The sequence below is a fragment of the Daktulosphaira vitifoliae genome, unplaced genomic scaffold (assembly GCF_025091365.1).
Source record: "Daktulosphaira vitifoliae isolate Bord-2020 unplaced genomic scaffold, ASM2509136v1 Scaffold_3, whole genome shotgun sequence".
NCBI lineage: Eukaryota > Metazoa > Arthropoda > Insecta > Hemiptera > Phylloxeridae > Daktulosphaira > Daktulosphaira vitifoliae.
Window position 1 is genome coordinate 13,277,598 of NW_026099574.1, and position 13,769 is coordinate 13,291,366.

Here is a 13,769-nt window from a genome sequence, read left to right on the forward strand (position 1 = left end):
AAAAAAAAAAAAAAAAAAATAAACACATCTTAGTAAATTAATACCTTCTCAGCTTCGCATCGAAGCTAAAAAATGGTATTATACATTTTGATCAATAAATAATTTATATTCACAAGCATTGAAATGTGTTTTGCTTTATTATAGTCTGCATTAAATATAACATGATATATGTAATTAATATTATACCATTATTTGCTGTCGTTCAGATGCTTTTTCAATTCCTTGTCTTCTATTAAGTGAGTGAAATGTCTACAACAATCGTATATGGCTAGATGTTTTCTATCATAGGTCGAGTATCGCTGCTCAGTAGTTGTTAGTTTGCGACAGTGGAAGCGATTTATTATTAATTATTTGGTGTACAACACCACTGATTGCCCTATTACTGGCATCTGCAGTAAGTGTTAGTTTGGCTGATTAATGTGGGTGTGCTAAGTGTGTTAACTTTTCCAATAATTCTATACATGTGTAAAATGCTTCTTTTGCTTCAGATGTCCAATTTATGACTCGCGTAACACTTTTCTTGTTATCTGGAATCAGCTCATTCAGATGTAGTTGGTGATGTGCAAGCTGTGGTATAAAACGACTATAGAAGTTAATCATACCAAAAAATCGCCGTAGATCTTTTATTTGATTGGGTATAGGCAATTCTCATATACTTTTGATTTTTTCTGGATCAGATATGGTTCCTTCTATTGAAATTTGATGTCCTAAAAAGGTTATTGATTCTTGTCCAAAACTGTATTTTTCTAGGTTGATTTTAATACCATGTTGGGCAAGTGTTTTTTGTAATATTATATTATTACATATAATATTAATATATAATAAGATGTTATCATTTGTTCATGTATGTCACATATTATGATTATACAAGATCACCAAAACAGGGTTCTCTTATTTAAAATACAAAATAACCCTTTAACTATACGATAAAATCTCCCTCTTGTAGAAATTATTAAGTAACGCCTACACGCTGGGACCCCATTTTAATTAACCAATTAGAATACAAAGCCTCAGCTTCTAGGATCACGGTAGAGATCGCTGGGCTACCCCCTTCACACTATAAAAAGCCATTTTTCCCCATCTAAACCAGTTCTTTTGACGATTTTAAAATACACAAAATCTACGACACTCTACTCAAGATTTCACTCTCCGGGACTTAGTCGATTTTTTAATTAATTTGGACTTAGAATATTTTTCTTTAAAACTAAATGACACTTAGAAATTTTAAAGTGAATTTTGTTTTGGTGAATCTTTTAATTTAATTTAATTTGTTCAATCATTAATAATATTTTATTTTTCTTGTTATGAAAATAAACATCAAATAATATTTTAAACATTATATTTTTTTTAAATTATTTTATTTTAACAATAAATCCAACTTAAATTTAGATATTCATTTAATAATAAAAATTTATTGTGAGCTTTTCTTATTGGGTAGCTAGTCTCGTTGCTAATGTCTTTGTTTTAACAAACATCGCGCCGGCAGACAGAGTAAAGGTTGCAACTAGACATTGTTCTAGAATTAGGTATATTAGGTTAGAATATATTTGTAAGCCTATGCGTATTGGGTAGCTAGTCTCGTTGCTAATGTCTTTGTTTTAATAAACATCGCGCCGGCAGACAACGTAGAGAAACTTACGAATATATTTGCAGTGTTTAATTTTTGTCTTGGTTATTATTGTGCCGCATCCTTTCAAGGTGCTTTATTTTAGCACCGGGACACATTGGGCCACCACAATTCTGCCTTGATAAATTTTTTACATAGATATAGATATTTCTGAATCTTGTTTTGGCCAGGCCAGAGGAAAATTTAAGAAATATTGGTATCGATCTCTCAATAAAAAAAATTATACTCTCTAAAAAAAAATACTTATTCAATAAACGTAAAAAAATCAACAAGTTAAAAAAAAATTAAAATTGTATTTATAATAAAATACAGAGTGTTAAGAATCAATCACAAGTAAGACCAGTTGTAGACTTTGTGTAATTAAATCATCTTATGTAAAGTCTTGAGTCGTTTTTTGTAAGCAATTATATAGACTATATTACATATAGTGTAAATCGTATACGTAGTGCGTTTAATACGGAAATCAACACTGGATTACTTAAAATATTATTGTATCACACAGGACGTAAGGTAAGTACAATTTAACCTATGCTTTCGAACTTCCAACAATCTATTGCGTGATAAACCATTAATAATTAATGAGAGAAACAATTAATGAGAAAATTAATTTAAATAAAATTGAAGACAATTAAATCTACATTAAAANAGAAAATTAATTTAAATAAAATTGCAGACAATTAAATCTACATTAAAATTATAAAAATTATAACAAATAATGATTACAATAATCTACTAAGCAAACCCTTCTTTTCCTTTTTATATTCTCTCTAATTTTCTATCACCTTCTTTTTATTTTCTTTCTTTTTATTTTTGGTTTATTACATTTTAGTACTGTGTTTATATGTTCCTTTTTGGATTCTGAAAAAATGAATATGTCATCTATGTACGCTACTGTAAACGGTAAATCTCGGATTATTTCGTTTATAAACCTCTAGACGTTTGTGCGCTGTTTCTTAGTCCATATGGCATTTTTAAAAATTCAAAGCTGCCAAATTGAGGTCATAGAAATGTCTTCTTTAGCCATTTTTATTTGATTGAAAGCTTTTTTCAAGTCCAGTCTTGAGAAAATTGTTTTGTTATGAAGTTAGATGTTTACATCATGTATGTGCGGTAAAGGATATCGATCTGGGACAGTTACTCTGTTAAGTGCCCTATAGTCTCCACAGGGTCTCCATTGACCATTTCGTTTTTTACCATGACAAGTGGGCTGCTCCAAGGGGAATTTGATGGGCGGCAATTGCTTTCTTCACACATTTTTTTGAATTCTTGTTTAGCTATTTGTAATTTTTTGGTGATAGCCTTCGTGCTTTGGCTAATATTGGCGGTCCGGTTGTTTGAATGAAATGGACAGTTGAGTGTTTTGATTCTTTTTGATAAGCTGAATTGATGACTTCAGAGTATTTTTTTAATATGTCTGAATAGGTTGAGTTGTGTTCGATTAATGAAATACCCAGTATATTGTCTGCCTTGAGCAGGGTAACTAGTGGTATTGTTAAATATATAACACCATCTTTAAGAAGTTGTTTGCGTTTAAGGTTCATTTGCAAGTTGAATTTTGCTAAGAAATCCGCTCCTAGAATACAACGAGTTACATCTGCAATTATAAATGTATAGCGAAATTGTCTACGAAGTCCTAGATCTAAAACCATTGTTCGTTCTCCGTAGGTCCTTATAATTTAATTGTTTGCAGTGTAAAGTACTCGAGTTGAAATGTTAGATTTGTATAAGTTGTTAGGTTTTATTATTGAAACTTCAGCTCCACTGTCAACTAAAAATTTTTGATTAGATTTTTTGTCTAGGATTTCTAAGCATTGTGAGTCCCTCCGTGTCTCGATTGTAGGCACGAAGGGCATTTTTAGTTTTCCGTTTTGATTGCCGATTCTGTAGTCCATTTACATGGTTTAACACATTTTTTTGCCTTACCGCGAAATTTCTAAAGAAAATAATATAATGGTCCTTCTGTGTTGTAACGTGATCGAGATTTTGAACGTGAGTGGTTCCGCCGTGTATTTCTTGAATAGGTTTGTCCTCGCTGTAATTGAAGTTGCTTAATTTGTTGTTGGAGGTCCGCTAGTTTATTTTCTATATTATCTGGTTTGTGTTGTTCTTGTATCTGGTTCACTGTGTTTATAGAGACATCAACTACTCGGTCGGCCATTTCTGCAAGTTCGTCGACAGTTGCTGTTTTTGGAGCTACTGCTAGTACTATTTGGGCTTGTTTAGTTAAACGTTGTAACTACATTTGTTTTATTAAGTGAGAAGGACAATTTTGTCCGGCTAATGATTTGATTTTTAACAACATCAATGAAGGTTTTTCGTCGCCTAATGAAATTCCGGTAATTAATTCGCGAAATTTTTCTTTATCAGTTGTACCATATGTGTTGATGAGCCTATCTTTTAAATTTTGATAACAGTTTTCGGTATTGTCGAAGTCTAAAATGTCACTTACTTTTCCTATTATGTCTTCATCTAGCATGTCAAATTTTGTTTGAAACTTACTTATGTATGATAGTCTAAATTGAGCTTCGGCTCTTTTGAACCATGCAGCTGGGTCACATTTCCAAAATGATGGCAGCTTTACGCCAACTATATTGATATTATCTGCTGTTTCTGGTGTTGTCTTGTCTACCATTTTTCCTTTGTCGAGGTCACCAATTTTCAGTGCTTCACTTATTGATTTAAAATAAATAAAAACACTAATTTATATAACAGAAAAAAAGTAGACGGTTTATTTTTTAAACACTAAGAAAATTTATATAAAAATTATATTAATGCATTACGTGTATTTAACTACTTAACCGATTAACTGACGACTGGCTAACTAACTGATTGACGTTATTGTTACGTCACGCTGTTTTATATTGTGTTGAGTTCTAGAAGATTCTCTTACGGAGCGATCGAGAACGTTCGGGCTATATGCATTTTGTGTTGCCTATCCGTCGCGAAGAATCTCGGTCATTCCATAGTCATTACATTAACAAATTAGACGAAATGAACATTCATCAATATATTCCAGCGATTATCGTCATCGTCGTTAGTGGCCTAAGTGTAGGTGTCGGCGGCGGCGGGCGTGTAACAATATATGCGATGCGGCAATGTACTCGAAGGTAGATGAAGTAAGTTTTTGCGTAGGGGGTGAGGCACACATCAAACACACGAACTCGATGCACTATACGCACGTTCAAGGGTTAACACATACCTACCTCAGAAAATTTATTTTTATTTTTCCGCATAATTGAGGCGCGTGACAAGTTATGTCAGTTTACTTCGTGTTTCATCCCTCACCACTCTCTCATAAGACTTGGTGGTGAAGAAGAAATTCTTCACAAGCCTTAGGTTAATTTACGTCGGGTTTCGTCGTCGTTCAACCTCCCGTTGCATTATGTTAGTTTACATTGGATTTACTTCTCCCTCCACGCCATTTCACCATCGAAAGGTAGGTGGAAGGTTGGGTGAAGTTATTATTGAGACACTTTGTAATAAGAATAACTTTTCTATGTTATATTTAGATTAATAAGTATATTAATAAAATATAAACTGTAACAATTTACTATCGGTATGTAACAACGTATCCCACATTGGGGAAAGTAATTACATTTTAATTGTCTAAAGTATACATATTTTTTTAGTCATTAAAATTTATTTATATGAAATTTGTGATATACATAGTACTTTTTAAATAATAATTTATAAATTAAATTAAATCACAACAACACAGTTATACAAAAAATAAACATAACTCATGATGGTAACATACTAACATCCTTAGCAGACAAGACAGAAGTCTTAGTCTCACAATTATCCTACGATAATAAGAACTACTATAATAATTAACTATAATAAGAAAGTTACAAAAATTAATTTAGGATATAAAATTTAGAAGAAAACAACATAATTATAATTAATTTTTTTTTTTTATGAAACACATCAAAAACTCATTTTGATTTTTTTTAGTTTCAACTAAAGATTATTCAGTTACTGAAGAGAAATAAAATAAATAAGTCATTTAAATAAATCAATATCATCATGATTATCTTCTTCTTGCAATTGAGTAGAAGCAACAGAAGGATCTTCAAAATACTCTAAAAATATACAAATCATTATTTCCTTATTAACATATAATATTTCATAATTCATTAATTATGGAAAAATGACATTTATTAATAGCTGAATAACACAAGAAAGATAATGTATTCCTAGTGTTTCATTTGCATTAGTAAATTATATAAATTTTTTTATTTTTTTATTTTTATTAGTATTTTTTGTTCATAATTATTTTAAACTTATTTTAAAAATTATTTTTAACTTTTTAGTTCGATGTGCTTTAAAAGCGTGTTTTTTAGTTTTTTTAAACTATATTTATTAACATATAATATTCCTTAGTTCTAAATGTATGGATAAATGAAGAGTGAATGTGTCAAACGTTCTATGTGCCAAAAAAATATTTGTTCAGAAAACACAAAAAACATCACAAATTAAAAATTTTCTTATAATTTTGTATAAAAATATATGTTATGCTATATTTACACTATATTAATAGCCTCGTAAATTTCTATTATTTTATTTTGTCATTTCATATTAGTATAAATTAAACATTTGCTAATGACAGTTCCAAGTGCCAAGTATTATAATATTAAAGTTCCAAGTTTCAAATAATGTGATAATATTATCGTTCCAAGTACCAATATTTTATTATAGATAACAGAAAATCATTCTTTATTTTATTAAGACTTCATATATATTTTTATAAAATATGTAAAAAAATCAACACTTTTTTTGAGTATCACAAATTGAAAAATAAATGTACAAACTTAAATAAAAAATACTCTTAAACTAACATGACATTATCAGTAAATCTCAAAACGTAAAATAAAATTTTTTCTTCATATAAAAATGTAACAAGAAAAGAAAACAGTAGCTTTCTTGAGTATCACAAATTGAAAAATAAATTAACAAACCTAATAATAATTTAAAAAAAAATCTAGATTAAACATAATTAGAACATAGCAACATCATAATAAATAGCAAAAAAAATTAATTCATGACGTTATATTTTTATAGAAGTTTCTGTGCTTATCAGGTAAAAAAGGAATCATGGCCAACAAATCTTTTTTCTTCTCTGACGACAATGTGGGTTTCGGTATAGGTATAAATGTCTGATTTTTAAGTTGGTCTATAGTAGCATTTCTTTTAAAAACGTTAAAATCTTTTCAAAGTTCTTCATCTGAAAATGTTTTTTTATAATAGATTTTTTTGGGAGTTAAAAATGAAACTTTAATCATCGAACATTGGAAACTTGGTTGTGTTAAAAAAATTGTTAGCAATGTCTTTAAATGAAAAAAAGTTGTTTTCGTCCATCGGAATAACTCGAAATGGATTTATCAACTTCGCTGCTCTAACCATTTCTTGTAAATCAGAAGGAGTGAAATTTTGAAAAACTCTACGTCTCTTTTTGATAATAGCGAAATCACGAGCACAAGCCAAGAGAGAGTGGCCACTTATCAAAAATTTTTGTATAATCTCATCAAATATCCCCATATTTATTAAATATAACATCAAAACTACTAACGTTTTATTTTTATTTTGGCCAGCACAGTTGTCTGACCATATAATTAGTTTTTTGCGATTTATCGTATTTTCGTTTTTGTTAATAACTTGAAAAAGAAAAGAAGCGATTTCTGAGCTTCCACGAGAAGCAATACTTTCATCCCACATATACATAAAGGCTGTATTGCTGTCACCGAGATGTATTCCAAAGTTATAACAACTAAGTTGACGCTTTCCTGAATTGTATTATTGCTTTTCCTGGTCGCATACGATTTTCCACTAATTCTTTTTTTAGTCTGATCATTTCTTCTTTTTTTACCACTTCGTAAAATATGTATACTTTCAGTATCCATAATAACACAATTAAACAAATGAAAAAGAAAACTTAACGAATACAACAACACCAGTATTAGTTATTTTGAAATATAACGGACTATATTATAATATTGTAATCGTCAAACTATTATATTCGCCCAAGGCACTTAGAACGTACAGGTAACAAAGGGCATGTCTCACAGAACAAATACAATCTATGAACGCAATTTTGTACAAGTAAAAAATTTAATTGACACTTGAAACACATACAAGATTGTGACCTTTGGCTCATAGAACATAAATCAGAAATAAAACAATTTTTCAATTTTTTGGCACATAGAACGTTTGACACATTCACTCTTCAAATAATAATGGTTAATCGTCAAGCGCATAAATTCAGTAGTAATACTTAAAAACGTTTCAAAAATAAAAAAGCCTTTTTTATAAATATTTAATTATTATAAAATAAAATATAATTAATCAGAACTAACATTTTAACTATATATGAATTATCCAAGGATAATACCTTCATATCTTTTTTCATTCAGCACTTGAGTAGAAAGGATTGTCGGTTCTTCAAAATATTCTGCAAAATTAATAATTAAATTTTTTAAACCTAAGATATTTCTAAATTATTAACTAATGTGAATAATTGAAATGCAAAATCTGTATGATAGTGTTCTTTTATTAACACGCTTATATTAGTTTCACCTGTATGTATGTATGTATGTATGTTTGTAACTCTCAAAACGCCACGCGTTATCGCATATTCCGTCGTCTAGACTAGACTGTCATAACGCATTCACCCCACCCCACGCCTCGCTCATCCTACGCCGGCAATACTATTCCTGTATAAATTTATTTTTGGTTATCGTACCCGTACACACGTGCGTGTCATCAATATTATATATATATAATTTTTTATTTTGACTGACCATTATCATCCGCATGCATACGGTTTACGTATACAGGGTGTTCAGTAAGTCAGGANGAGTCTGCTGCTTTCCTTGGATGTGGGAGCCGATTCTCAGACTCCCTCCCCGGAATCGAACCCTGAATTCCCGTTACCTGTTACAACCATGATATTGATAGTAACTACTATCATAACATGAAACTAAAAAGTGAAAAATAAATATAGTTTTTTTAAACTATATTTATTTCATAAGGACTCTAAAAATGTATCATTGTAAAGAGGCTTAAACAATAAGCGTTTAATCGCATGCGTACGCGTTTGAAAAATACGGAGATTAATCTCTTGATATTAGTTCCACAACTTAGGTATGTGGACTTTGGAGAGTGATACAACAGAACATGGTAAAATATTAAAAGAGATAGACCAGGGCTTTTTGGAATACCCCTTGGACTATATCAAACCGGTTCTTAAGAATAACATTCCCTACAAAGTGGAGATCACTATACGTAGAGAATGGAATACTAACCACCTGACTGAAAAAGGAGGATTTAAAAAATATTTTTAACTTATTAGTTCGATGTGCTTTAAATGCGTTTTTTAGTTTTTTTAAACTATATTTATTGTGTTAAAATTCTGGGTTTTGTATTTTATTTTAATTTAAAATAACTGACAAGAGGAGTACACAGATTTTCATAAATATTTTATAAATAAAATTGATATAGCATACTTTTTTCTTTAAAATGCTATAAGTTTTTAAAAAATTTATGGATAAATACAATTTTTCATGAGAAGTAGTATTTATATACCTCTTTCAATTGACATTCTTTTTTTTTAAATCGAACCATTTCCCTTTATACAATGGGGGTCAAAACTTTAAACATGCGTATTTAAATTAGGACATTTTCAATTTAATTTTTGAAAGTACTCCGAAAATACTGACACTTTTATACATATTTTAAATAAAAGCTAATGTAATATACTTATTAATATAAATTATTAACTAATGTGAATAATTGAAATGAAACATCTGTATGATAGTGTTCTTTTATAATTTGATAATTATTTACAATTATCTTCAGTTGTTATTGAAGAAAGACAAACAAAAAATTTTATAAATTTTAAAAAAAATGTCAGTCTATGAATAGCTATAAATTTTAAATATTAATAAAGAAATAATCTCAGGATAAAATTTACAATAGGAAATAAAATAAAAGATATTTACCTCTTTCTAATAATTCTGGTTTATCTGGTATAACTGTTTTATTCATAGTTAAGTTGAATTCAAAACCTAAATTAACATATTTTTCTTGAATAGCCCTTTGAGAAATAGTTATAATTTTAAATCTGAGAAAATTATAAAACTTGATATTATTTCCATTTAATTGCATATTGTAATATTCGTTATTCAAATTACGCCAAAATGAAGTCAGACTTTCAGAATTAATGTTGCAAATAATCATGCCTTTATTTAGTTCCTCATTCCATTCACTAATGAAACGTAATACTTCCAATAATGTTTCATCAAAATTCGATTGATGTACTTGTAAATCAGGTAACAATTTTAAAATTTTTTCATCTTGAAGATCCTTAATTAATGTGTTGGAAATAAATTTTTTTATATCATCATTTTTCACTGAAATTTTAAGGGTTTCATCTAAAGCATTTAATGCGCCTCCCAAATGTTTTACTAACAATGTTATAAAAGGTATAGTTTTTAAAAGTTCAATAGTGCATTCATACTTATAATTGTTTAAATTTTCTAAATGACTTGAATAATGTTTACAGTGATGTTGAAAATTACTTAATATAAAGAAAATATTCTTTAAAATGTTGGCGTATGAACATCCAAGAAACACCGTTAAACAACGTGTTTGTTTATCATATCTATATTTGTTATACATTATATCTTGTAATGTATGTTGACGTTTCGAATATGTGATGTAGTTCACGTCAGTCATATTTTTCCAACCGCTGTGTTTGCATAAATAACTAATTTTACTGGAAGCATGATTCTGTGAATTCAATTTTACTTCTATGTGCAATACATGAAAATATAATTAATGTATTTAAAAAATGTTTAATAATAAAAGTTGTTGATCAATTGTTTCTTATATTATTCAAAATTAATTAAAAAAAAAATTAAAAGTACTATAGATATATTCAATTTATTTCTATAATATTAATATTTTCAACTTACATTATAAAAATATATGAATTGGGCGAATTATTTTAATGGTTGCACGCCATAATATGACATTTATCCAATATATTAGTAAATATTATTGCTTAAAGGGCTTGATGCAATAAAAAATGTTTATTACTTAAAACAAAGTTATAAGTTTTATACACTGGACTACAAAGAACTTTCATCAAAAACAAAAATATACTTTTCTAAACTTTTCGCGATGTTTTCAAATGTGCAATTAGACTTTTTCTATCATTTTTAAGTTTTAATATAATTACTTATTATTAAAAAATAAGTATTTAAACATAAAAAAATTATTACGAACAAAAAAAAAATTGTTTTAAATTCATACTGATTTTGACTAATAATATGTTAAAAATAAGGAAAATGACGTATTTAACCTATTTTTTTAATCCTTTAAGGTTGATTTTTGTGAATTTTTATAATAAAAATAATTCATTTATTACCATAAATTTTAGCTCAATTTGCAAGTTTAAAATTGACATTATTAAATAGAAAATTTTATAAGAATTAAAAAAATTGTACCGTTAAGATTAATATACAGTTAGAAAATTTTATAATTACTATTTATCAGAAAAGCTCAATTGTTTTTTTATATTTTCATTGTTATAAATCACTTAAATAGACATCATAGTAATCATTTCAGACTAACTTTTGGCGTTTAAAAAAATTCTACAATTAAAATATTTAGAACTTAATTAATTTTAATGATTTACTTTAACTAAAAATCAATGAAAAAAAAAACCCAGCACAGGGGGGTCGCGGCACAGTGGTGACGTGGCATAGTTGGATTAAGTATAATGATATCTGATAGTGTTTTTTTAACTACGGCAGCCGTTTAAATGTAGAAGAAAAAGTGTCGGGACAAATTTTTTTTTTCATTTTATAGTACATAAAATAAGCTTTAATTTGATATATGTTTAAAGGACGCAGTATTTCCGGAACATTTTCAAAAATTAAGTTGAAAAAGTTAGTTCTTGTAAAAAAGTTTAAAAAAAATTTTAAATCCCCCCCAATGAGCAGGTTAAGTGTTAGATTTTCAAAAAAATGATATCAAATAAAAGGGAAATATCTAAGGTTTTAGTATAAAAAAAAATTATGTTGATTTGTTTATTTTTGAAAAAGTTTATAATGCTATAACTTATTGAAAAGTGTATGGATCAACACAATATTTTTATGAAAAATAATATTTTAGCTTCGATGCGAAGCTGAGAAGGTATTATTTTTAACATGATGTGTTTATTTATTTATTTTTTTTTTTGTTTCTGTTACTACTTTTTCTCAGCTCTCACTGGACCGATTTCTTTCAATAATACGTCTAAAGATCACAAATCGTATCTAGTTGAAGACATTACCCTTAAAAATTGAAAAATTTTCCCTCGTTCCCCGCAAATGGGGGAAATATCCAAAAAAATTACAAATTTANTCGTTCCCCGCAAATGGGGGAAATATCCAAAATAATTACAAATTTAGTAAATTTTGTCAGTTTTTTCACTTTTTTTTCTTAAAACTTCCATAACTTTTTCAAAAATCAACAAATCAACATAATATTTTTTTATACTAAAACCTTAGATATTTACCTTTCATTTGATATCATTTTTTTGAAAATTTAACACTTAACCTGCTCATGGGGGGGGATTTAAAATTGCAACTNTGACTTAACCTGCTCATTAGGGGGGATTTACAATAGCAACTTTTTTACAAAAATTAACTTTTTCAACTTAATTTTTGAAAATGTTCCGGAAATACTGCGTCCTTTAAACATATATCATATCAAAGGTTATGTTATATACTATCAAATGAAAAAAAAAAATTTGTCCCGACATCTTATCTTCTATGTGCAAATGGCTGTCGAAAATTAAAAAAAAATTAGCATTTATCGGGATGTTTTTTGTACTTAAAACTGTATTCAAAAATATGCTATTTTAACAAATTTTTTTTTTTAATTAAACACTATCTACAGATTTGCATCGAAGCGTTTCTTATGATAGTGATTTTAATCACTGTCAGATTAAATCTATACTGGACCCAACTATGCAATGTCTCCACTATGCCGCGACCCCACTGTGCTACCGTTATTAGCTTCGATGCGAAGCGGAGAAGGTATTAATTTTACTATGATGTGTTTTTTTTTACCATAATAAAGTATATTACATTAGCTTTAATTTAAGATATATATAAAAGTGTCTTTCCGGAACATTTTCAAAGACAAGTCCAGTGGCCAAATTTTTTTTTTCCATAATAAAGTACATTACATACATACAAATCTTTAATATAAGATACATAAAAAGGTATCAGACCTTCCGGAACACTTTAAAAAGTTAAGTTGAAAAAGTAAATTTTTTGTGAAAAAGTTGTCATTTTAAATCCCCCCTGGGGGCAGGTTAAGTGTCAGATTTACAAAAATTATATGCTAAATGATAGGTAAAGACATCAAGTATCTATAAAAAAAAAAATTTAGTGATCCATACATTTTCCGAAAAGTTATAGCATTATTAAGTTAAAAATATAAAAAAAAATTATTTTACAAAAATCGTAATTTTTTATGAACTTTGATGTCTATTTTCACCACGAAGACAAGTCAATAAAGTACATTACATTTGCTTTAATTTAAGATATATATAAAAGTGTCAGACCTTTCGGAACATTTTCAAAGACAAGTCCAGTGGCCAAATTTTTTTTTCCATAATAAAGTACATTACATACATACAAATCTTTAATATAAGATACATAAAAAAGTATCAGACCTTCCGGAACACTTTAAAAAGTTAAGTTGAAAAAGTAAATTTTTTTGTAAAAAAGTTGTCATTTTAAATCCCTCCCTATGGGCAGGTTAAGTGTAAAATTTACAAAAAATATATACCAAATGATAGATAAAGATATCAAGCATCTATATAAAAAAAATTTATATTGATATGTTCATTTTTGAAAAATTCACGGCAGTTTTTAGTAAAAAAAATTGAAAAAATTTCGAAAATTAGCGATTTTTAAATTTGTAATTTTTTTGGAAGTTTCCTCCAAATACGGAGAACGAAGGAAATTTATTTAATTTTTGAGGGTAATTTCTTCGACTTGGTACGATTTGTGATCTTTTGACGTATCGTTGAAAGAAATCCGTTCGGTGAGAGCTGAGAAAAAGTGGTAAGACACAAAAAAAAAAA

General features: G+C 28.1%; 1 protein-coding gene across 5 annotated transcripts in view; it reads right to left on the reverse strand.

Moving 5' to 3' along the window:
- The window catches only part of LOC126902736 (uncharacterized), a 61,648-nt gene that overhangs the window by 31,653 nt on the left and 16,226 nt on the right, over positions 1-13,769 (reverse strand). For 2 of the 5 annotated variants that reach the window (XM_050680330.1, XM_050680326.1), the window contains one exon: positions 9,955-10,434. In XM_050680330.1, coding sequence (XP_050536287.1) covers positions 9,955-10,434 — 480 coding nt within the window. Of the gene's footprint in view, positions 1-5,183; positions 5,710-7,980; positions 8,076-9,624; positions 10,435-13,769 lie in introns of those variants that run through there. The other 3 variants (XM_050680329.1, XM_050680332.1, XM_050680331.1) reach the window with 3 other exon arrangements.